Source organism: Capsicum annuum, chromosome 1 (genome assembly GCF_002878395.1).
Source record: "Capsicum annuum cultivar UCD-10X-F1 chromosome 1, UCD10Xv1.1, whole genome shotgun sequence".
Taxonomy (NCBI): Eukaryota; Viridiplantae; Streptophyta; class Magnoliopsida; order Solanales; family Solanaceae; genus Capsicum; species Capsicum annuum.
In genome coordinates, this window is record NC_061111.1 from 3,956,516 (window position 1) to 3,978,922 (window position 22,407).

The 22,407-nt window shown below is 33.4% G+C and overlaps 1 protein-coding gene across 1 annotated transcript; it reads left to right on the forward strand.

The window, feature by feature from the left end:
• Positions 1–2,456: 2,456 nt before the first annotated feature.
• LOC107864948 lies at positions 2,457–4,751 on the forward strand. The gene is made up of 2 exons (XM_016711341.2): positions 2,457–2,768; positions 3,624–4,751. Exons 1-2 carry the CDS (start codon positions 2,582–2,584, stop codon positions 4,562–4,564), a joined length of 1,128 nt encoding a protein of 375 aa, XP_016566827.1. The 5' UTR covers positions 2,457–2,581; the 3' UTR covers positions 4,565–4,751.
• The last annotated feature ends 17,656 nt before the right edge of the window (positions 4,752–22,407 follow it).

Here is a 22,407-nt window from a genome sequence, read left to right on the forward strand (position 1 = left end):
TGAGCAAAAATAAAACATGATTATTCAAATTTTTCTACAATTATAAATTTTTCTTATTTAATTAAATTAATTTTAATATTTAATTTGTTATTTAGCATTTTAAAAATGACTTGAAATTTAATGAAATACTTTTTTTTAAGATGACGTGGCAGATGAGACAGACGTGGCAGCTAACGTGGGAAGAGTGTGTTACACTCACCAAAAAAGGATTTAAAATGTTGTTTTTTAGTGGGTTCAGGGGTTCAGATGACAAACATGTATGTAGAAGTACAACTTACAAAACCGACATAGTACAAGGGTCCAGAAGGTGAAATAATTTTTTGAAAAAAAAACAATTTTCACGCCTAAACGGCTACTAAAAGAGTAAAGTAAAGTTGTGATCTATGAAAGAATAATAAATAAATAAATAAGAAATTAAAATCAAAGTGATTTTGCTTTTGGAGGGAAAAATAGATGATTTTGAAGCCTAACCCCCATCTCCACCCCAACCCCCAACGTAGTGCCGGAGCCAAAATTTTCATTAAGATGGTTCAAAAGTGCGCACACGAACTAACCAAAGAGGGTTCAATATTTAATAGTATATATATACACACAAAATAATTATAACTTTGTATAAATTGTGTGAGTTTTCGTCAAATAAGGTTCAGATGAAACTCCTGCGTATATGCTATCCTTGCCCCTGCCCCACCCCATAGCCCTCATCCCCATCATCCCACACCCCTAGCTACCTCATGATCACCTCCATCTTTTATAGTATTTGTCTAAATTATATACAAATATTTCAAGACATAATTTTTACTTATCTACTTGAACACAAAAAGAAAAAAAAAGAAAAAAAAATTCACTTATTTTCTATTTTAAAAACATTTTTCTTCCTGTCGAACACACCCTAACTTTTAATTGGATATTTTTTAGTGAATTTTCATATATTGAAACTATCAATCATCTTTGGGTTGAACATCTTCTGATTATTTTGCTACTTTTTAATGATTTTTCACTTCTGACTTTCTTGGCATAATTTTTATTTGAACTTTCATATAGGAATACCAAACTTTTTTCACATTTGGTGTTGTAATTATCATAAACCAATAAAGAAACCTGAAAATAAACATTGTCACTTTCTGAAACAGAGATTAATGGAAGGATGAACTCTTGGATTACATAAGGAATGATTTTTTCAGTACTATAATAACATAAGGATGTACCTTTGATTTGAGCCACAATTGAAGGATATTTTTAGCCAAAAACTTTCTTTTTTACTTATTCTGTTTGTAACAAATTAAGAATTGCTTTTTTTGTTTTCTCAATACAATCATCAATAATAAATAATTTCATTAATAATAGTAGCTAAATTTAAAATTTCAAAACATCATTAATAAATTCAAAAATAGTTGTTCATTATTGACTTGACATACAGGTTAAAAAACAATAAATCATTGTGGTAATTTTACTTTATCACTCTTTAAATATAAAAAATTTAATATCTTAGAAAATACATTTAATGATGACTAATATTTAATAAGAAAAATAAAGTGATTAGAAAAGAATAAATTATTCATTAATTTTTTCAATTTATACAAATATTATTGGACAAAAGAGAGAGGGAGTAACTTAAAAAGTTGGACTTCTAACAAAACCTTCTAATAAATTTGTGACAAGTAAAATGAAATGGAGGATTCCTTTCGGTTCTCATTAATGTGGCCACTGCCCCTGTTATTATTTCCGTACATCTTTATATGTCTATGAGTAGTTTGATAATAGGAACAGTTTTATTATATCATCAATTGAATATAATAAATTTAATATTTTCCAAAAATACATCAGATAACGGATAGTACTCCATTCGTAATTTTCTTTTAACTATCATGTTTTATTTTTTGAGAGTCAAATTACACGAACTTTGACCAACATTTAAGATATATTTTTTCCATCATATTAACATACGAAAAATTACAACTCGTATATTTTTTACAGAGTTTTCGAACATCTAAATTTAAAATTTAAAATTTAAAATATTGGATTTAATCTAATTCAATTTAGCTTCAAAGATTAGTCAAAATTTACTCTCATGAAATAAAACATGACAAACAAAAACGAACCGAGGGAGTTTTTAATAGCAAAAATAAAATACACACAAAATGATAAACTACTCACTTATTTTTCAAAATAGACAAGTACTCCTTCCGTTATAAAATAGTTGGACTGTTGACTCGACACACCTCTTCCAAAAAAAATTTAATTGAGGTTTATTTTACCAAATTAGACTCATTAATTTTGGTTTAAGAATATAAATTTGAATATATATATTTTACTTAGTCATTTAACAATAAAGACAGTATTGAAAAAATATAATGAAATTCTCTTAACTTCATTAAAAAATAATTAAATTAAAATAAATATTTTTTAAAAAAGTGAGTCAATTATTATTTTGAAACAAGAGAATTATTGAACGTGTATTTTCAGTATACATCACAAGTACATATGAACAAAGTGTCTATTTTTAGCATACATTACAAGTAAATATGAAGAGAGTTGTAGTACTAAAGCTAGTTCAGACTCTCCACACATTAATGGTTCCTCCATGAAGATCATTCTGAAAACTCTTCACACTTCCCCACGCGCCACCACAGCACCACCACCATCATGTTGTCCGGCAAATGCCACGTGTACACATGAAGAAGGTGAAATTGTGGAGAACATGTATACTGTCTCTGCTGATCATCACACTACAAGTTGTGGATCAAGAAAAAGACCATTTTCAAAACTTGGTAAGCAATAATTTTCCCATGTAACTAAAAGGTTGTACAGTATTTTTTTCTATCAAAGTAATAATGTAGTAGTCAAAGTTTGACTCCATTGTCTATTTTGTTCATTTCTAATATTTTTAAAAAAAAAAAAAAAAAATGGGGGTAGGGGAAGGATATTACAAGGTTAGAAATCGAACTCTCATGATAAGATTAAAGTTTAGTTAGCCAATCAATTGATCCACTCCCTCCTTCCTAATTTATGTGACAACTTTCGAATTTCGAGATATAATTGTTTAATATATATTTTTGAAATATTTTGAATTGTCCTTTGTTTCAAAAAACTTGAAAATTTCAAGCCTAAGTTCATGATCATGATCAAGCTTAAATTGTTTGATTCTTGGAAGCGAAAAGTGTTACATAAATTGTTCAGAGCGAGTACTAAGACTTTCCTGTCTAGTTTTGCTTATGAGTTCTTGTTTACATTTTTTTTTTTTTTTGTTTATTGGGTTCTTGATATCTTTTTTGTGTACATATTAATGAATTTTTTAACACAAATACTTTTACATTGAGAACAAATGCTTAAGGATACTATGCTATAGTTCAAAATTGTCTATTTAGCTCCAAATTTTGAGTGTGTGAGTGTCATTGCTTGTTACCTAGCTAGTAAGAAACAAAGCCAAAAACTTGAAAAGTACTGAGCTTGTAAGAACAACAATGTGCTCCCTTAGTTCATCGCGGGTAATTTGTATCGACTCCTTGTCAAGTAACATATAGCGCGAACGCCTCCTCTTACAACTCCACTGTTCTGTTTCAACGTGTTTATTTGGTGATTAGGTTGCTCTTAATTTGGTCGTTTACATATCTTAACCCCTGCAGCTGGTACTCAAGATCATGGGTCATCGTTAATATCATCATTTCATCAGTCTGAAGCACTAAACGAAGCTAATGGATGTCGGAGAAGTCATGTGGCGAAATGTCAGTTAGGCCAAGCCAATACATCACCAGTTATGCAACCACAATCAGGATTAACTTCAGGAGTGAAGTTGAAAAGTGAAGATGTTGGTGAAGGCCCTACTCATGCTACTGGCATTCAAGGGACAAGTGTTAATCCCTCGATAAAAGAAGAACCGTGCTCGACTAATGGTACTTGGTGTGATCACAAAACAAAGAGAATTGCCGGTCTTAGGGATCAGCCAACTCGTAGTATTGATGTCAGTTTCCTTCAACGAGTAGCGTTAGCATTTGAGGAAGTAAATGCAAACCAAGAAGAAGGCACAAGGTCGGCGAAAGAATCAATTAGCATGAACCCAAGTCTTGAACCAACATTTCTAGCCATTGTCCAAAAGCACGGAGACATTACAAAGGACTGTCCGTTGGAGTCAGGTTACATGCTTACTTCTGTTCTAGAAGCTATATGCAAGGTTGTTCAAGAACTCCAACAGAAACACTTCACTGAATTCGATTGTAATCTCTTGAACTCCTATTGTTCTGTAGTCCGGGATGCTGAGAAAATGAATGTGAACGTCAACTGGTTAAGGACTCGACTTGATGAGATTAAAGATGCGGTAAATTGTATTATTGAGACAAAAGAGCTCAATGATGAGAAGAATACGCTCGCAAAACAGATTGAAAATGAGAAGGAGGGTCTTGAATCAATGAAAGCAGAATTGGAGAAACTCAAGTCTGAAATTGAAAGAAAGGAAAATCTGCTCAACTTGGATACGTTGTTGACTGAAGATATGAGTAGCTTGATTAATGATCGGGCACTCAGAATTCAACAGTATAAAAACATGCCGTTGATGGAGGCGTTTCAATAGTTTTACCCGTGTCTAAATTATCTATCCTTCTGTTTGTCCATGCTGGTGTTCAGGATAAGATCTTCCCTCTAGTTCATTAATACTTAACCACCATTTCATTAAGGATGAACTCAACTCTTAGTTATTCTTGAAACTTTGTTGTAATGTACATATATAAGTTATTCTAATGAAACTTTTATTAGTAAAAGATGTACTAATTCATTTGGCAAGGTCAGCATTTTGTTGAAATCCTCTGGAAAACTGATTATACTGGCTTTTCGCATGGCTTATGAAATGGTGTGGAGCAAAGGATTACGAATTAAGTGTCCATCGTTCTTTTTCATTTTGTTTATTTGCTAATGGAAAATGACAATTCCATCTTTCTGTTTCGTCATGTTGGTTTGATTGATTAGGTAACACCCCTCCAGTTGGTCTTCAAGATCATGTCGCGACATTAAAACTATCATATCATCAGTCTGAAGCATCAACCAAAGCTAAAGAATGTCGGATAAGTGTTGTCGCAAAAACTCAGTCAGGACAAACCAATACTTCACCAGCTATGCAGCCGCGGTCAGCACTAATAAAAGGTATTATTATTCAAGGAGGTACCGGTGAATGTCTTCCTCTTCATACTGCTGACTTTCAAGGGACAATTGTTAGTCCCTCGAGCGCACAAGTAATCAGTCAACCTGCAACATTGATGTCAATTTCCTTCAACAAGTTGTGTTTGCTTTTGAAGAAGGAAGCACAAGGTTGGCGAAAGAAACATCACAAAGGATTGTCTGCTAGAGTAGGGCTGCATGCCGACTTCTGTTCTGAAAGTTATATATGAGGTTGTCCAAGACCTCCAAAAGAAACGCTCAACTGATAGGAGATAGCAGGTACTCAGAGGATGTAAGTTGCCTCGACATCACTTGTGTTAGAAAGATATACATATAGTACAATTGCTAGAATCACCTTTGCAACAGGACTGCAATTTCTCAGGTCCTGACAAACTCAATCATTTTATTCTTCACTAATTCGAGATAATATCTCAGATGATCACTCAACTAAGGGCAGTTCTCTTAGAAAGTCACTCAACTTTGTTCCTAAAAATTTTAATAGCACGTATTCAGAGGACGTGATTTTTAGTTTATCTCACTTTTTACACCTTCAAACATTATAGTTCCTTTCATTTTGGGACGATCTTCTTCTTTAAATTCTTGAATGACAATGTATTTTTATTGAGTAACACTTCTTCAAATAGATAGTGAGGCAATAACTAAGAGGTGCCTTGTGCCATCGTCGTTTGCTCGGCTTTGGCTTCGGCTTTTGGCAAATGATCGGTGAAATTAATTTTTTAGACATAATTTATTTGAAAACTTCCTTTCCGAAGGGGCACTTCATGGCTATAAATACCTGCACTTTTTCCACAAGTAGTATGAAATTTTTATGCATTGAAAAACACTCTTCTACTTCTAAAAACTCTGTGTGATCATCTACCGTTGAGTGAGTTTGAAGAATCAGAAAGTTTGAGGTACCGCTACATTTTGATTATGAGCCATTTTATCCTGAGAAAAAAAAATTCACAAGCTCGGGTACTTGAGGGGAATTAATTCCTTAAGGACACTCCGTGAAATCGGAGGACTTGGCTCTTTTTCTACTTCATCTTGTTTCCTTAAAATAACACACTTCTTTGATAGTTTATGTTGAACTTGTGTTGAAGGTGTTGAAAACTTCATTGGTGTTCTTGAATTAATCTTGAACTTGTGTTGAACTATTTGAGCAAACATACAGATTGTGTACCCGAAACAACAATAACAAGTAGATAATCATATGCCTAATTCTAGCAATTCTTATACCCAAAATATTCCAAGACCTTGTAATATTGACTTCTCATAGACAATGTAAATAAGGGATCTTAGGTATTATATTTTTATTTTTCGAACCCCTAAGTGAAAATGCTAAATCCGTCAATGCAATGTCATGAAAACAAACAGCAAACGGTAAAATCACTTTATTGGAACACCATTACAACAGAATAAAACAAAGATGTGATTGACAAACAATTAAAGAAGAACTAAGCACCAATATGGATTGTGGTGCAGTGGATGGGGCTGCTCCACTTTTAATCAGAGGTGGAGGGTTCGACCCTGGGTATGGAGAAAACTTTGTTGGGAGCGCTGACACCTTAATGGCCTGCAATGCGCAATCCGGATTAGTTGGGACTCCAATGCGGGCACTGAACAGCGGATGAGAATCAAAAAAAAAAAGCATATGATACAGAAGAACTAAGTTCTTTGCAAGTTGCATGTCTATTTTGGAATAAATTATAGTACATTGATTTTTCAAACTGTAGATTATTGTCGAACTTGAACATCTATTTTTAGTATAGTAGACAAGTATTGTTGGACGGAGGGAGTATTATCAAGACTTTATTCACTGAGATTGAGATTTGTTCTTGACAAAAAAAGTCAATGTGAGAGTGGGGTTTGAGTGATTCAATTGATCAAAGGAAAGAACATATTCATAAGGAAGATTTTGATTTAGTTCTAAAGTTGATTATGTTTGAGTATTTTGTTCTTGAATTGTAACCTATTTACTTTATTAGAAATTTTGAAATATGTGTTTTGAGAGTTTGAGTGTCTTCTACCGTCTAGAAAAGGAATAATCTTGAAAGTTGCCACAATAGGTTTGGTTGTAGTTAGTAGTCCTTTGGTTATTGGATTGTAACCTTCAAAACTGCTCAAAATTAGTGGATCTTTAAGGCTGGGTCCTGGATCTTTTAGTCCCTGAGTTAGAAGTTTTTCAATTTTGCGATTTAGTTCTTCGACATGGTTGGTGGCAGCTAAAATAACAACTTCCTTTTTTATTTGTTGTCTTTATTTTGATAATTTCAAGAATACACTTTATACTGAGAAGGTGTAAGTCATTGACGGCTCTTTAAACTTGTCCTGATAATTTATTTGAATACCCTAATTCACCCTTATATCTATTGAACACTTCAACCACTTTGAATTTGAACCATTTGCACATTCTTTTACGGTCAAATCCATCGATAGCCCCTCAAACTTGTCCCTAAAATTCACTTAGGCCCCTAAACTAAGGCTTGTACCTATTAAACTCCTAAACCCCCGATTTGGTTCCAATTGGGCATTTTTTGTCCAATCAGCTAAAAGTTCAAAGTGTGTGTTGCACACACTTGCTGATGTGGCAAAAAGACTAGTTGGAAGCTGCCACATGTCATTGTGGGTTCGATAATTATTTAAAAGATAAAAATAAAAAATTGATTATTAAAAATAAATTATAAAAAAAAAAATTATTAAAAAAATTATAAAAAAATAAAAAATATAAAAATGAAAAAACTGATTATTTAAAAAAATTATAAAATTTTTAAAAAATAAAAAATTTCATTGAAGATCCAAATTATTAATAAATAATTATAAAATTATTTTAAAAATATAAAAAAATATTATTAAAAAAATTTATAATTTTTTTAAATAGCATTGAGGATCTAAATTATTAAAAAATAATTATAAAATTATTTAAAAATAAAAATAAAAATAAAAAATTGCATTGAGGATTCCAATTGTTAAAAAATAATTATAAAATTATTTAAAAAATAAAAATAAAAAAACTGATTAATAAAAATAAAAAACTGAATATTTAAAAGAAATCATAAAATTTTTAAAAAAATAAAAATAAAAAATTTCATTGAGGATTTCAATTATTAAAAAATAATAATAAAATTATTTAAAAAATAAAAATAAAAAAACTGATAAATAAAAATAAAAAACTGAATATTTAAAAGAAATCACAAAATTTTAAAAAAATAAAAATAAAAAATTGCATTGAGGATTCCAATTATTAAAAAATAATTATGAAATTATTTAAAAGATAAAAATAAAAAAGTGATTATTAAAAAATAGATTATAAAATTATTTAAAAATAAAAATAAATAACTTATTATTAAAAATATATTATAGAATTTTTTTTAAAATGAAAATAAAAAATGACATTGAGGATCAAAATTATTAAAAGTAATTATGAAATTATTTATAAAATAAAAATTAAAAACTAATTATTGAAAAGAAATTATAAAATCATTTAGAAACCCCCACCTTCCCCAGCCCAGCCCCGCTCCCCAGCCCCCACCTTCCCCTCCCCAGCGTTAATCTCTCCCCCCTCCTCTTCTTCTCCATTAAAGTGAATCTTGCTTCTCCATGATCCTCAAAAATACACACATAAATTTTTTGTTTAAATCTACTTCAAGAATTCAAAAGGGGTCTATAAAAAAGTCATTTTTATTGAAATGTTTTATAAAATGGTGATATTAATGAAAAAAAAAGAAGTGATCTTTCTTGTGGAGAAAAAAAAAGAAATGGTGATAAAAGCTTTCTTGAAGAAAAAAAGTGATCTTTATTGAAATTTGTTGTAATTTTTCAAGAAATGGTGATACTAATGGAGGAAAAAAAGTGAATCTTGTTGAAAATTTTCAAGAAATGGGAATAATTATGGTGGATTAAAATGAATTTGTTCATGTGAAAATGTGGGGTGGAGTGGGGGGGGGGGGGGGGTGGGGAAGAGGGGGGGGGGGGGGGGGGGGGGAAAGAAAGAGGGGGGGGGGGGGGGGGGGGGGGGGGGGGGGGGGGTGGGGTGCTGTGAAGAAGATGACATAGGGGGTGGGGTGTTTTTTATCAAAAAAGAATTAAGAAATTATATTATTTAAAAATTATATTAATAAAATAATTTAAATATAAATTTTTTAATTAATATTTTTTGAGGCCCTCAGTGCCACTTGGCACATTTTTATTCGTGATTTAATTTAAAAAAAAGTACCTCACGCGCTTCTCGAAGTGCACTGCACGCGCAGTGCTATGTGGGCAAAAAATGCTCAATTGGAACCAAATTGGGGGAGTTTAGAGGTTTAGTAGGTGCAAGCCTTAGTTTAAGGGCCTAAGTGAATTTTAGGAACAAATTTGAGGAGTTATTGATGGGTTTGGCCTTCTTTTATCAATCAACTAAAAGCATCAAATGTGTGCAACACACTCCCGATGATGTGAAAAAATAATGAATTAAATGGTGACATATGACACTGAATCCAAAAAATAATTAAAAAATAATTATAAGAAAAAAAAAAGGAAATTTATTTTAAATTCATTACCTAATTTACAAAAATATTTCTAATATGTATTTATATTCTATTTTCTAAATTAAAAAAAAAAATCCATCCACCAAATCAGTGGCAGAGCCAAAATTTTCACTGAGAGGTTCAGAAGTAAATATAGGACTAGTCGAAGGGGGGTTCAACATCTATTATATATACATAAAAATATTTTTGACCATGTAAAAATAGTATAATTTTCCGACGAAGGGGGGTCGGATGAACCCCTTGAATTGTATGTAGATCTGCCACTGCATCTAACCTAACCTCCTGTAACACCCTAACTTAGAATAAAGAGTTCCACATTGGCAAAACACAGGAGAGATATTGGATATATAAGTAAACTAGTCTTGCACTTTAGTGACACATTTTAAAATCATGCGAGTGTATGCACCAGATAAAGGAGTGGACTAGGCCATTACAAATGTAATAGAGGGTGTGTGTAGCACCCTCCTTGGGATAAGGAGTCTCACGTCAATAAATGGTACCAGAGGGTCTGTGTAACACCCTCCTTAACTTAGGATAAAGGAGTGGACTAGGTCATCGATAAAATACATAAGAAATATTGGATATATAAGTTAACCCTTAACTTAGGATAAAGGAGTGGACTAGGTCATCAATAAAACACATAAAGATATTGGATATATAAGTTAAAACTTAGGATAAAGAAGTGGACTAAAATCATGCGGTCCAGGTCCAGGGTGAAAAATATCATAGTGGGCTAGATTGTTACACCCTATACTCGAATACCCCAACAGAACTATAGCTGCCATTTTCCTTAACCTCATTTTCTTCCTCATGCATCAATGATCAATCCAACCTATAGGAGCAATAAACAAAGATTTTATTTGATATTTTTTTCTTCTTTGTATTTTGGATTTTTTAGCTAAATTTTTTAATAATTTCGAAGCAAATGATTTCATATTCATATTGATTCAGTCATGAAAAATGGAGTTTCGCCAAAATTCTTTTGATCTAATTTGATTTCTTTTTCATGAATTTCTCTTTAATAAACGTAAGAAAATTTTTTGTCAGTGAACTCTTTCGATTTTTCTGTTTCGCCATTTATTATTTGGTGCTTTTTCGGTGAGGGTAATGTCGACAATGACAACGACATTGGTATTGGAGAAATAAGAAGTACAATATGAGAAAAAAGGTGTCGCAAGATGATGGCGAGGGTATTAGGCCGGTGAGAAATTTGCACAACTGTTAGGAATCAATGGAGTTGAGGAAGATAGTGCCAATGATTCTTTTATTTTTTATATTCAATTTTTGGCCTTTTTTTTATTAGACGTTTCATTTTTTGATAGGTTTGTCAAAAAATTTCCTTGGCTGCACGCGCCCTGAATATGTGTATGAATCAAACTAGAATTTCCAACCGCAATTAGGAGTCAACTGATTGTATTAAACTCAATCAAGAAATCACAAGATGGAGATTTTTAATGGAACAATAAGGAAAACTATACAGGATAGAAGAAATAGGGAGATGGGAATGGAGATACTGAGAGAGACGATAAGTAAGCACTAGCTTAGCAATTCCCTACCCTAATACAATTACTGATAACTATTTATTTTCCTTATGCTGCAAACACTATGCCTCTCTTTTACATTTGTGTCCCCACTCCCACTATGAAGTCAGCAAGTCTTTTGGATGGAATCCCCACGCGCTCACTTCTTCTCTTAACTTCAACAAGTTGTTGATTGTGTGTGTCCACGTCAGCAGGTGAGGTGTCCTCCATGTCAGCCTCATGGGTCACAATAATACCTCTGTCCTGTGAAAGAACCTTGTCCTCAAGGTTCAGAGATGAGTCCACCAGACCAGGATCAGCCAAACCAGTGAGCTGAAGTGGTGCATTTTGTTGATCTGGTTCACCCGTACATCACTTGAGCAAAAAAACATGGAATACTGGATGTATGCGAGCTTCGTCGGGTAACTCTCGCTTGTAGGCAACCTCACTAATGCGTTTAATGATTTTGAAGGGTCCAAAGTAGCGTCTGCCCAGTTTTGGATGTTGTTAAAGACGCACCGTGTTCTAACGATAAGGTTTGAGTTTTACATAAACCCAATCCCCTATCTCGTAAGTCACCTCCAGACGGTGCTTGTCAGCTAAAGCTTTCATGCGTCTCTGTGCTCGGACCAAGTTAGTCTTGAGGAGGTCTAAAGTAGCATCGCGGTCTACCAAATAGGTCTTGACCAGATCACTAGGACTGCTTCCCAAAATGTAACATGCAACCATAGGCGGATCCCTTCCATACAATGCCTTGAAGGGTGTTATTCCTGCTGAAAACTAATACGATGTATTGTACCAATATTCTGCGCAATGTAGCATTGCTACCCATTTTTTTGGATCATCAGACACAAAACAACAAAGGTATTGCTCTAAGCATTTGTTCAAAGCCTCAAATTGTCCATCCGTCTGAGGGTGGTACGCGGTACTCATTGCCAAAGTAGTGCCTTGTAAGCGATTCAGCTCCTGCCAAAAATTATGTAAGAATCGGGGGTCACGATCTGTGACAATAGATCTTAGGGTACCATGAAGTCGAACGATGCCAACCACGAAGACTTCTGCAACTGACTGAGCAGAAAAAGCAGATGTAAGGGCAATGAAGTGCCTATATTTGGATAATCTATCCACGACAGTCATGATAGTGGATTTTCCTTTTGAACTAGGCAAACATGTAATGAAATCCATTGTGATGTCTTCAAATACCATGGAAGGGACTGGTATAGGCTGCAATAAGCCTGCGGGCAGATAATGCGAATCTTTCATTTGTTGCCAAACATGGCAAGCAGATACAAAACTATGCACGTCCTTTTTCATACCTTTCCAATAGAAATTGGAAGATATTCTATGATAAGTAGAGCGACCCCGGCATGCCCCCCACTTTAGTGCTATGGAATTCATGAAGTAATTTCTGGCACACGGTCGAGTCTGTTGGAATAACCAAGCGGCCTAAAAAAAATAGCAGACCATTCCGAAAGTAAATTTTGAATCCGTAGGATAGGTGTCTTGTACGAACTGCAGAAGAGCTACTAATTCGGGATGAGTTTGGTTTAAGGCCTTGAACTCATCTTCAAGATCATATCCTCTGACAGAGATACTGAAGAACACAGATTCACCAGTTCGTGAAAGTGCATCAGCAACTTGGTTTAATTTTCCAGGCCGATAGATAATCTGAAAATCAAACCAACTAACTTACTTAGCCATTTTTGCTGCTCTGGAGTTTGAATTATTTGATTCGTCAAGTTGTTGAGGGATTGCTGATCGGTGTAAATGGTAAATCTTTGCCCAAGCAAGTACTGTCTCCACTTGCTAACCGCTTGGGTTATAACAAACATCTCCCTATGATAGGTGGATTCTTCTTGCATTCTATTACTCAATTTCTTGCTATAATACGCCACAGGGTGCCTTTTTTGTGCAAGCGCTGCCCCTATACCTTGTCCGGATACATCAGTTTCAAGCTCAAACGCTTGAGTAAAATCAGGTGGAACTGAGTTTACTTTTTAGAGTTTCAAAAGTTGTACGAGTTGTAACCGTCCAGTGATAAGAATCTTTGCAAAGAAGGTCCGTGAGAGGTCCAGCAATGGCTGTATAATGATGTATGAGTCTTCGATAATACCCTGCCAGTCCAAGAAAACTTCGTACCTGTTTCACATTCTTAGGTTCTAGCCACTGTTGTATTGCAGAAATCTTGGAAGGATCCACACTAAGACCTTGATATGAGATTACATGCCCCAAGTAATCAACTGAAGTTTGTTCGAATTGACATTTGCTTCGCCTGACAACTAACTTATGTTGCCATAGCAAATCCAACACTATTTGCAAATGCTTCAAATACTCCTCTCACGAAGAGCTATACACAAGAATGTCGTCAAAGAATACAAGGACAAAACAACGGAGACATGTTCTAAACACCTCATTCATGGTAGCCTGAAATGTCGATGGGGCATTAGATAACCCAAATGGCATCACTAAAAACTCGTAATGTCCATTATGAGTCTGAAAGGCTGTCTTTGCCACATCATCTGATCTAACTCGTATTTGATGATAACCCGACAACAAATCAAGTTTAGAAAAGTATATGACACTAAATAGTTCATCAAATAGCTCATCAATAGTGGGAATTGAGAACCTATCCCGAATGGTGACTGTATTTAAGGCTCTGTAATCCATGCAAAACCTCCATGTACCATCTTTTTTGCGAACCAACAACACGGGTGAAGAAAAAAGACTTGTACTGGCTCGAATTACTCCTTATTGGAGCATTTCTGCAACTAACTGCTTTATGTCTTACTTTTGAAAATAAAGGTACCTATACGGTTTAACATTAACTGGCTCTTCCCCAGCCACCAAATGTATTACGTGGTCTTGTGGTCTAGATGATCGTAGTCGTTGTGGTTTTTGGAATACTTCATTGAATGATTCCAGTAGTGCAAGAAGGGTAGGATCAAGCTGCTCATCAGTACCAGGCGCGGGGTCCACTACCTACAAACAGTAATAAGATGAAACTGCATCCGTGGCCAAGTATCGTCGGAGGCTATGCAACTGTATTGGTTGAGCACTAGAGGGTTCCAACCCCTTCCAACAAACAGTAGACCCCTGGTCAGTGAACTCAAATAGGCGTTGGCCATAGTAAGTAACCACTTTTCCCAAAGTGGAGAGCCAAGAGACACCTAAAACAATATCCGCGCCATGACATCGTAGACGCTGACCACTTCTAACCACCACCAAAAAGCTAGGGATGGTCTTGATTGATAGCTGAAGGAAATTTGCTGCTCTATCCTGGATAAAGTTACAATCACTACCCCCATCCACTAGGACTTGAACTGAAGACCCATTCACATGGCTAAGAAATCAAAGTGTGAAAGAGGGATTTCCACCGGCCAAATCATGATAGGAAATAGATGAATGTTCCTGGACCTCTAAACATTGCAATTCCTCTGTTTCTATGTCATCAGGAACAATTAGCTCCGAAATGGGATCGATATCGCAATCATTTATGAGTAGCAGTAATTTGGGCAGGAATTTGCATTGGTGCCCAGCTGTATATTTTTTCTCACAATAATAACAGAGACCACGATCGCGACGACTCTGGATTTTAGCATGTGAGAGACGCTTTAAGGGTGGTTGTGAAATAGCCTGGATAGAGGTATTGTTGCCGGCTAATGTAGACGATGGAGGTTGATTAGAAGACCATGAATTAAGACTAGGTAACAGAGGTGTACCTTTGTTAGCAAGCACTGGTCGGGTTAGGCCTTTTTCAGCTTGGATTCGACGCGCATGTATATGAGCATATTTAAGTGCCTGATCATATGTGTCGAGCTCATGACTTAGGACTGAGTTCTTAATATCCCCCCTAAGCGCAGAAATAAAGAGGCTTACCAAGAGCTTATCGGAGATATCATCTGTTTCATTAGCAATAGCTTCAAACCTCCCTTGTAGCTTTGAAACCGTGCTCACCTGTCGGAGTTTCGCTAACCTTCCCACTGCTAACTCGAGTCCCTTCTCCTTGAATCAAATCTGAACCTTCTCCGTAAAGTGCATCCAACCCACTAGTTGCTTGTTTCTAAATAACCACCGATACCATTCTAGAGCTTCACCATCTAGGTAAAAGGATGTCATAGTCAACTTTTATCCATCCTCGATGCCATAAAAATTGAAGTAGCGGTCTGCTTGGAATATCCAAGCCTCTGGATTCGCACCACAAAACCTGCTGAACTCCACCGATGCAGGCTTATGACGGAGGTTAGGTGCCACCGGTGGATGAATCTGGTGCGTTGTCTTGTTACCAATAACCTCCAGAAGCATACTACGAATTTCTTCTAGTTCCTTGGAGATTGAAGTATTTACTTCCTTCACCAATTTTTCTACAAGAGCCTTGAGTATGGTAGGGTCCTCCATTAAAGACCTCTGGATGAAAGCACCAGTGAAACAAACTAGAATTTCCAACCGCAATTAGGAGTCAACTGATTGTATTAAACTGAATCAAGAAATCATAAGATGGAGATTTGTAATAGAATAATAAGTAAAACTACAGAAGATAGAAGAAATAGGGAGATGGGAATAGAGATACTGAAAGAGACGAGAAGTAGGCACAAGCTTAGCAATTCCCTACCCTAATACAATTACTGATAACTATTTATTTTCCTTATGCTGCAAACCCTATGCCTTTTTTTTACCTTTTTGTCCCCACTCCCACTATGAAGTCAGCAAGTCTTCTGGATGGAATCCTCACGCGCTCACTTCTTCTCTTAACTTCAACCCGTTGCTGATTGTGTGTGTCCACGTCAGCAGGTGACACGTCCTCCACATCAGCCTCATGGGTCACAATAGTGTATTACACTTATGGTTCTATGTTTGCAATAAGTGTTTAATAGGTACATATTTTGAATAGTTAAAGTGTTCGATAGGCAGTAGCCTTAGTTGATGTGTCTTAGTGAATTTTCAAACAACTTTAATAGGTTGCTGGTGACTTAAGCCTACTGAGAATAATTGTGTTTGAATCCTTTAGTTAATCATCACAATTGTTTAATTCAATTTTTATAAGAAATCTTGGTAAATCACATCTCTTAAAAGAAATTCATCATAAGAAGTTTTGCTAAGTTTGTTAGAAATAGCTAAATTCTTGGACAATGCATACAATTTTCTGTCGTTGTAGTTAATTAATCTTTTTAAGTTATGTTTAACAGTCCAATCGACTAGTACTATTCTTCACTCTAGATCAAAGCTTGCACAACTTTAAAACGTGTTATTAGGGTGTAAGGCATGCTTGCATATATCCAACATCTCTTTTCTGTTTTGTCGATGTAGAACTCTTATCCTAAGTTAGATGTCACATACACCCCCTCTTATGAACTCTACGTCCTCTTTGAGGTTTGCCCTACTATATGGGATTTGGACTATGGCCAGCACTGAGGTTTGCCCTTCCTTTTGAGATTGCCGAAACTAAGTTAAACTATGATCCACCATCGACAGGCTGACATAAGAGTGACTCTGATACCAATATAATTGTAAAAGTCCAACCTGCTAGTACTATTATCTGCTCTAGGCCTAAACCCGCAAGCTTTAAATTGCATCTCTAGGGTGTAAGAATTGCTTACTTACATACCCAACATCTCTCTTATACTTTTGTCGATATGGTACTCTTATCCTAAACTAGGGTGCCACAATATGTGTCTTATTTTTCTTTTTAAATTTTTTGACAAGAATGTCAGGTTTGGTATTTAGTAAAAAATTCATTACCATATTTTTTCCATTTTATGACTTACCTTATAAATGATAGGCCTAACCCATACGCAACCTTCTTAAGTACGCGTCATTTTTCACTTAGGCACCTCAAGTGGACATTGTTTCATTTTGGCACCCCAAGTGGCCTTCAAGTGTGCCACTTTGACACCTTTTGCTGGCACATCACATGGTGTGTGTTGCACTATGCTAAAGGCGCATGAGGAGCTCTATTTTATGATTTTTATATTTTTTTTACCTTCTTTCTCTTCCTTCTTTCTTCTTCCATCAACTCAACCTTCCACCACCATTAATAACCATTGTTAATCTTCCAACATCAAGTTCAAACCTTCTTCTTCTTCGTCCATCAGCTCCAACTTCCAACATCACCACCATTAACCAACAAACTAGCACCAAATTTTGAATTAAAGAAAAAAAAATCACATACTAATTTTGAAAATTAAAAATCACATCTTAAATCACATCTCCATGATTGTTGTAAAAAAATAAAAATAGTGTAATCAAATTTTGTGCACAACCACCATTAATTTTACTATTCACCTCCACAATTTTTGTAGCACAATTGAATTCAATATCACTATCAAACTTACCTTCACTCAATTTTCATTAATTGAGTTTAAACCAAAGCATAGCAACTTAACAACAACATTCTTATATACCAAGTTTAATTTTCTCATTACATTACACCCATTGCAATAACACTAAGTAAATATATATATATATATATATATATATATATCAAACAAAAGCTGAAAAATTTCAAAGAAAAATTTCTTATTTTATTTTTTCTTAACAAGATGATGATCAACAACAAAAGCTTCACTAAGAAAATGCAAAGATATCAACAATATATTGACATTGGAGAAAAGAATTGAGGGGTGGGGAAGCGGGCAGGCATGGGTGGGTGGGCTGAAAAAGTTAATTTAGGGGTGGGGAAGCGGACGGGGTGGGGGGAGAGGGGGCTGGAGAAGACAGATGGAGATGGGAAGGGTGGGGATTAAATTTATAATTTTTTTTTATAATTATTTGAGTTAAAAAATTTCAAGTGTTAATATTTGATTGGTAATTTATTTATTTTAATTAAAAATAGTTATTTAACAATTAATTTGGAGAAAAATGACAAATGTCATTATATTATTGGTCACTTTTCACGTCATCAGCGCGTGTAGTACACGCACATGATATATTTTTGCTGATTCAGCAAAAGGTGCCAAAGTGGCACACTTGAAGGCCGCTTGAGGTGTCAAAATGGAACAATGTTCACTTGAGGTGCCTAAGTGAAAAATAGTGCGTACTTAAGAAGGCTGCGTGTGAATTTTGCCTAAATGATATGGTCAAGATTACAAGATTTAGAATGCAATTATTAAAATCAATCATTTAAGATCATATATATATATATATATATATATATATATATATATATATATATATGAGCTTCTTTGAGTTTCAGACACTCAGTTGAAAAAGTTGTTCGAAAATTGAAGCTTTCAATCTACCATGACTATACCTCTAAGGACTCTGCGAAGTTTGCGCGATAACGCCATTGCCGCTTATACCGCTCCTGGATCACCTCAAATGGTTTCTTCGATGAATCCTAGACTTGTGCAACATGAAATCCTAGCTTTTCGATTTTCAAATTGACGAAGATGATAACCGTAACCAAACCGAAATAAATTTATTTGGTTCGATTTTTACAAATTCGTTCGATTATTTCGAATTTTTATTTCGATTTTGAAGATTAAAGCAGTGAGCCTTTCTTTATCATGACCGACCATTTAAAATTGATGATTTTTTTTTCAGAAAAATGACTTTTTTAAACCTGATTTTCATTCCCAAAATATAAATAACTCAACATGTATGGAATAAAATGAAATAACTATAAGTTTAACATGCTACATAACTCCATTATACATAAGTTTGGGTTCCTTATTATATATTTATACTGAATATATATAATAAGAAAATATATATTATTTATATAATTTTGATTTTTCGATTTAACCTAATTTTTTTCTTGTCAAACCGAAAACTGAATCATTTAATCAAATTTCTAAAATTTGAAGTCGAAATCAATCCAAAAAATTAAAAAATCGAAATTCAAATTAAATTTCAATTTACTTTTTTGATCTTTTCGATTTGACTCAAAATATGTTCAGACCTATGAAAAATCATGATGTTTTGTGTTCAAATTTCTGATGTGTGTCAAATCATGAGGACTTGTGTCTGCCAAAAGACAAAGTTACCCAATTCTTGTGTTTGAGGGTGTTTGACAAAAAATTAACAAGTCGAACCAAATCAAAGTCAAATACCAACACTTTTTTTTTTTTTTTTTTTTTTTTTTTCATTTTTACTTTTAAAAATCCATAAAATTTGATTTGATTCTGTTTTTAAGTGAAAGCTAACCTAAAATTTTGCTATCTAGGTGTTCACCTTTATAATAATTTAATTATTTGCCTTTGGTTGGTCATCTTTAATTTGATAAACCATTAACCTGTTTCATGTTCAAAATAGCTTGTTTTTGAGTCCTTTAATTAAACATCATTGTTTAATCAATTATCTTCAAGATATCATGGTAAATCTCGATGATTTGATTTTTTACACTTAAAATAAAAACACTGTAATATGTTTTTGGAATAATTTCAGAGACATTCCAATATATAGTTGGCTTCATAACACTAGTCTTCCTTGTAGTTTACAATATTACATTTACCTCCTAATTTTAATTTCTTTGTACAATTCTTTTGACCTATTTATCATTATTGTAAAAAAAAAAAAAAATTATCTGACAAACTTACCCTTTCTAAAAAAAAAGAAATTGTTTCACTTTCATTGATATGAATCTTTATGAAATTTATAGTCATTTATGTTATGTATTTATGTCAAAAGAGTTACTGTCCATATACTCAGTACATTCAAACGTACTAATTACATATTTCTTTTGCCTACATTTTTTATGTGACGTAGATTCTGATGCTTACTCGCACGCACGTGGCTAATTTTTCATCAGCCGAGACTCTAGTAGTGGTGAATCCTCGTCATCAAGGACGTAGTTTAGTTGCTCCTTTTCATTTACTTTATGATATTATTTTAGAGTTATTTGGGGGGTTTTATTCCAACAGATTATGTTATTCACTTTAGAGGCTTTCGGGCATTGGAGTATGGGTTATGTTGGCCCTTCGGACTTGGTACATTGTTTATTATGACCTTTATAAATGTTTAGAACTTATTTCATGCTCTCGTAATAGCTTCTGTTTAAATCTCTTATATTATGCTTGGTATGCTATATCAAGGGTTAGCCACTTGTGGTTTGGACACCGTGTCCCGACTAGGGGTAGTCTCGGATCATGACACAAACATGAATCAAGCTCATTCTAAAATTAATTCTGAGATTAGTTATTCCTTATTTCTTGTAACAAGGAAGTAAAAATTATTTAATATAAGTGTTCTTTTGCGAAAGTTTGATTTATATTACATGTTAGTGTAAATGGTATAATTTAAAATTTTTGTATTTTTTATTTTTTTTATTGTTATGGTGGTTTATTTGGTCATTTTATTTTATTAATACTCCCAATTTTACTCCACATTGGCATACAACATAACTGATGCAGGTATTCTTCCTCAAGAAAAATCAAATGAGCAACCAAATGTTATACTATTAATTAATGTAATTTTTATGTGGAGATTCTTTTCTATTATTTATAATAAAAATTCATTATATTAATCAAAGGAATCAAGTAAAAGATTACATAATTACTCATCTCTTATATCTATCATTTTATAGAGAGTTCAATTGACCCTGAATATTTTTATTTTATTGGAAATATTATTTCAAAAATTATTTAGGCATAGAATTATCAAAAATTTTAGAATTTAATTTAAAGTTGAATCTTGAAAAATCTCAAAAAGTTATTTTCACAAATTTTCACTCTAAATCACTCGCAAAAATTTTAAAAGAATTTTAATTTGTATTCACATTCAAATTCAACTTCAACTTTCATTTTTTTCTTTCTCAAATTTCACAATTTTCAAGTCTAAATGCACACTAAATAAATGGAGGTACTTTTCTTGTATGACCAAACTTGAGAAGAATGCAAGTTGTCAAATAATTTCATAATTCAGAGTTAAAATTTTTTCCTTATTTGATTATCAGAAAAAGTAGAAATCTGCAGACTCCTTTTTAATGAAAACTTCCAACAGTCTAAATTTTCTCATTTAACTTTTACCAAAAAAAAAAAAAAAGAAGAGAAGAACTAGAGTTATTATTTTATTTGTTTTACATTAAATAATTTATTATCACATTTTTCTTGTAATGCTAATTTGAATATCTTATTTTTGAGTGGAGAATCTACCATACATGATCTCTCTATTCAACAAATATTGAAATAAGATCAACGTTACATTTCACCTTCCATAAAATTGAATTGTAAAATTATTTGAGAAATGTTGTTGTTACTCGTGTGTTTCTTTCAAACAAAATACTACTAGAATGCACCCTTGTGGTGTGGCTCACTGGTCGAGGGTTGAAAACCCACCACAGCTACCTGAAATCGATTCTCAGGTGGGGCCTTTGAGTCGAGCCTGTCTCACCGAACTTGCTTAGTACGGTTAAAACCCCCTGATGTTACTTGCAGGTTGTGCACAGGGGTTTTACCCAATGCGCATATCCGAAGGGGATAGCAGCTGCAAATTTTCCTGAAATTTCTAAAATGAAAAAGAAAAAAATACTACTAGAATGTACTAGTCTTTCCATCCTCAACTAATATTTTTACTTATTTTTGTTGTATATTTAAAAAAAAAAAAAGTATAAATGCAAAGACAAAAATGACCTCATGACCATAATACAACAGAATAGCATCTTTAAAAAAAAATATTTATGGCATCATCATTTTCTACAAAAGTTGCTTTTATTATTTACTATATATTTCTGAAAAAATTGCCGCAACATGAAAATATAACAACATAAAGTATAAATATTTTGCACAATAATAAAACACATGTCCGATAACAAAATATAAAAAATTAAACGCTCAGAGATTACTATATAATAAGTGTCAATAAGCAGGTAGGTCTTCGACATGCCTGCTTGTGTTGTTTGTTTCAACTGCTTCAATCGTAATTTGATTATATTACCCAAATTAATTACTATAAGTTATTTAAGTATTAAAAAATTATACTATTTAATAAAAAATATAAAATTGACAAAAAATAATAAATTAATTTTTGATTTTTTAAATTAACTTGATGCCTTATATGATGCCTATTTAAGATTTTTGCACAAGTATTTTTTAAAGTAATTTTATTATATCACTTCTAATTGGTTACTATAGTCATTTGAGACACGAGTTCTTCGCTGCTTCAATCATGATTTTATTATATCACTCCTAATTAATTATTACGATCGCATTAGAAAATTAATAATATTTCATAAAATAGACACAAAACGATATGTCAACATAAAACATTTGATTGAATAT

Bases quoted from the DNA above. Each gene is read 5' to 3' on its own strand.
- LOC107864948 (XM_016711341.2), top strand. From the start codon at position 2,582: ATGAAGATCATTCTGAAAACTCTTCACACTTCCCCACGCGCCACCACA. The intron at 2,769-3,623 runs GTAAGCAATAAT...TAACCCCTGCAG, and splicing joins AAGACCATTTTCAAAACTTG to CTGGTACTCAAGATCATGGG.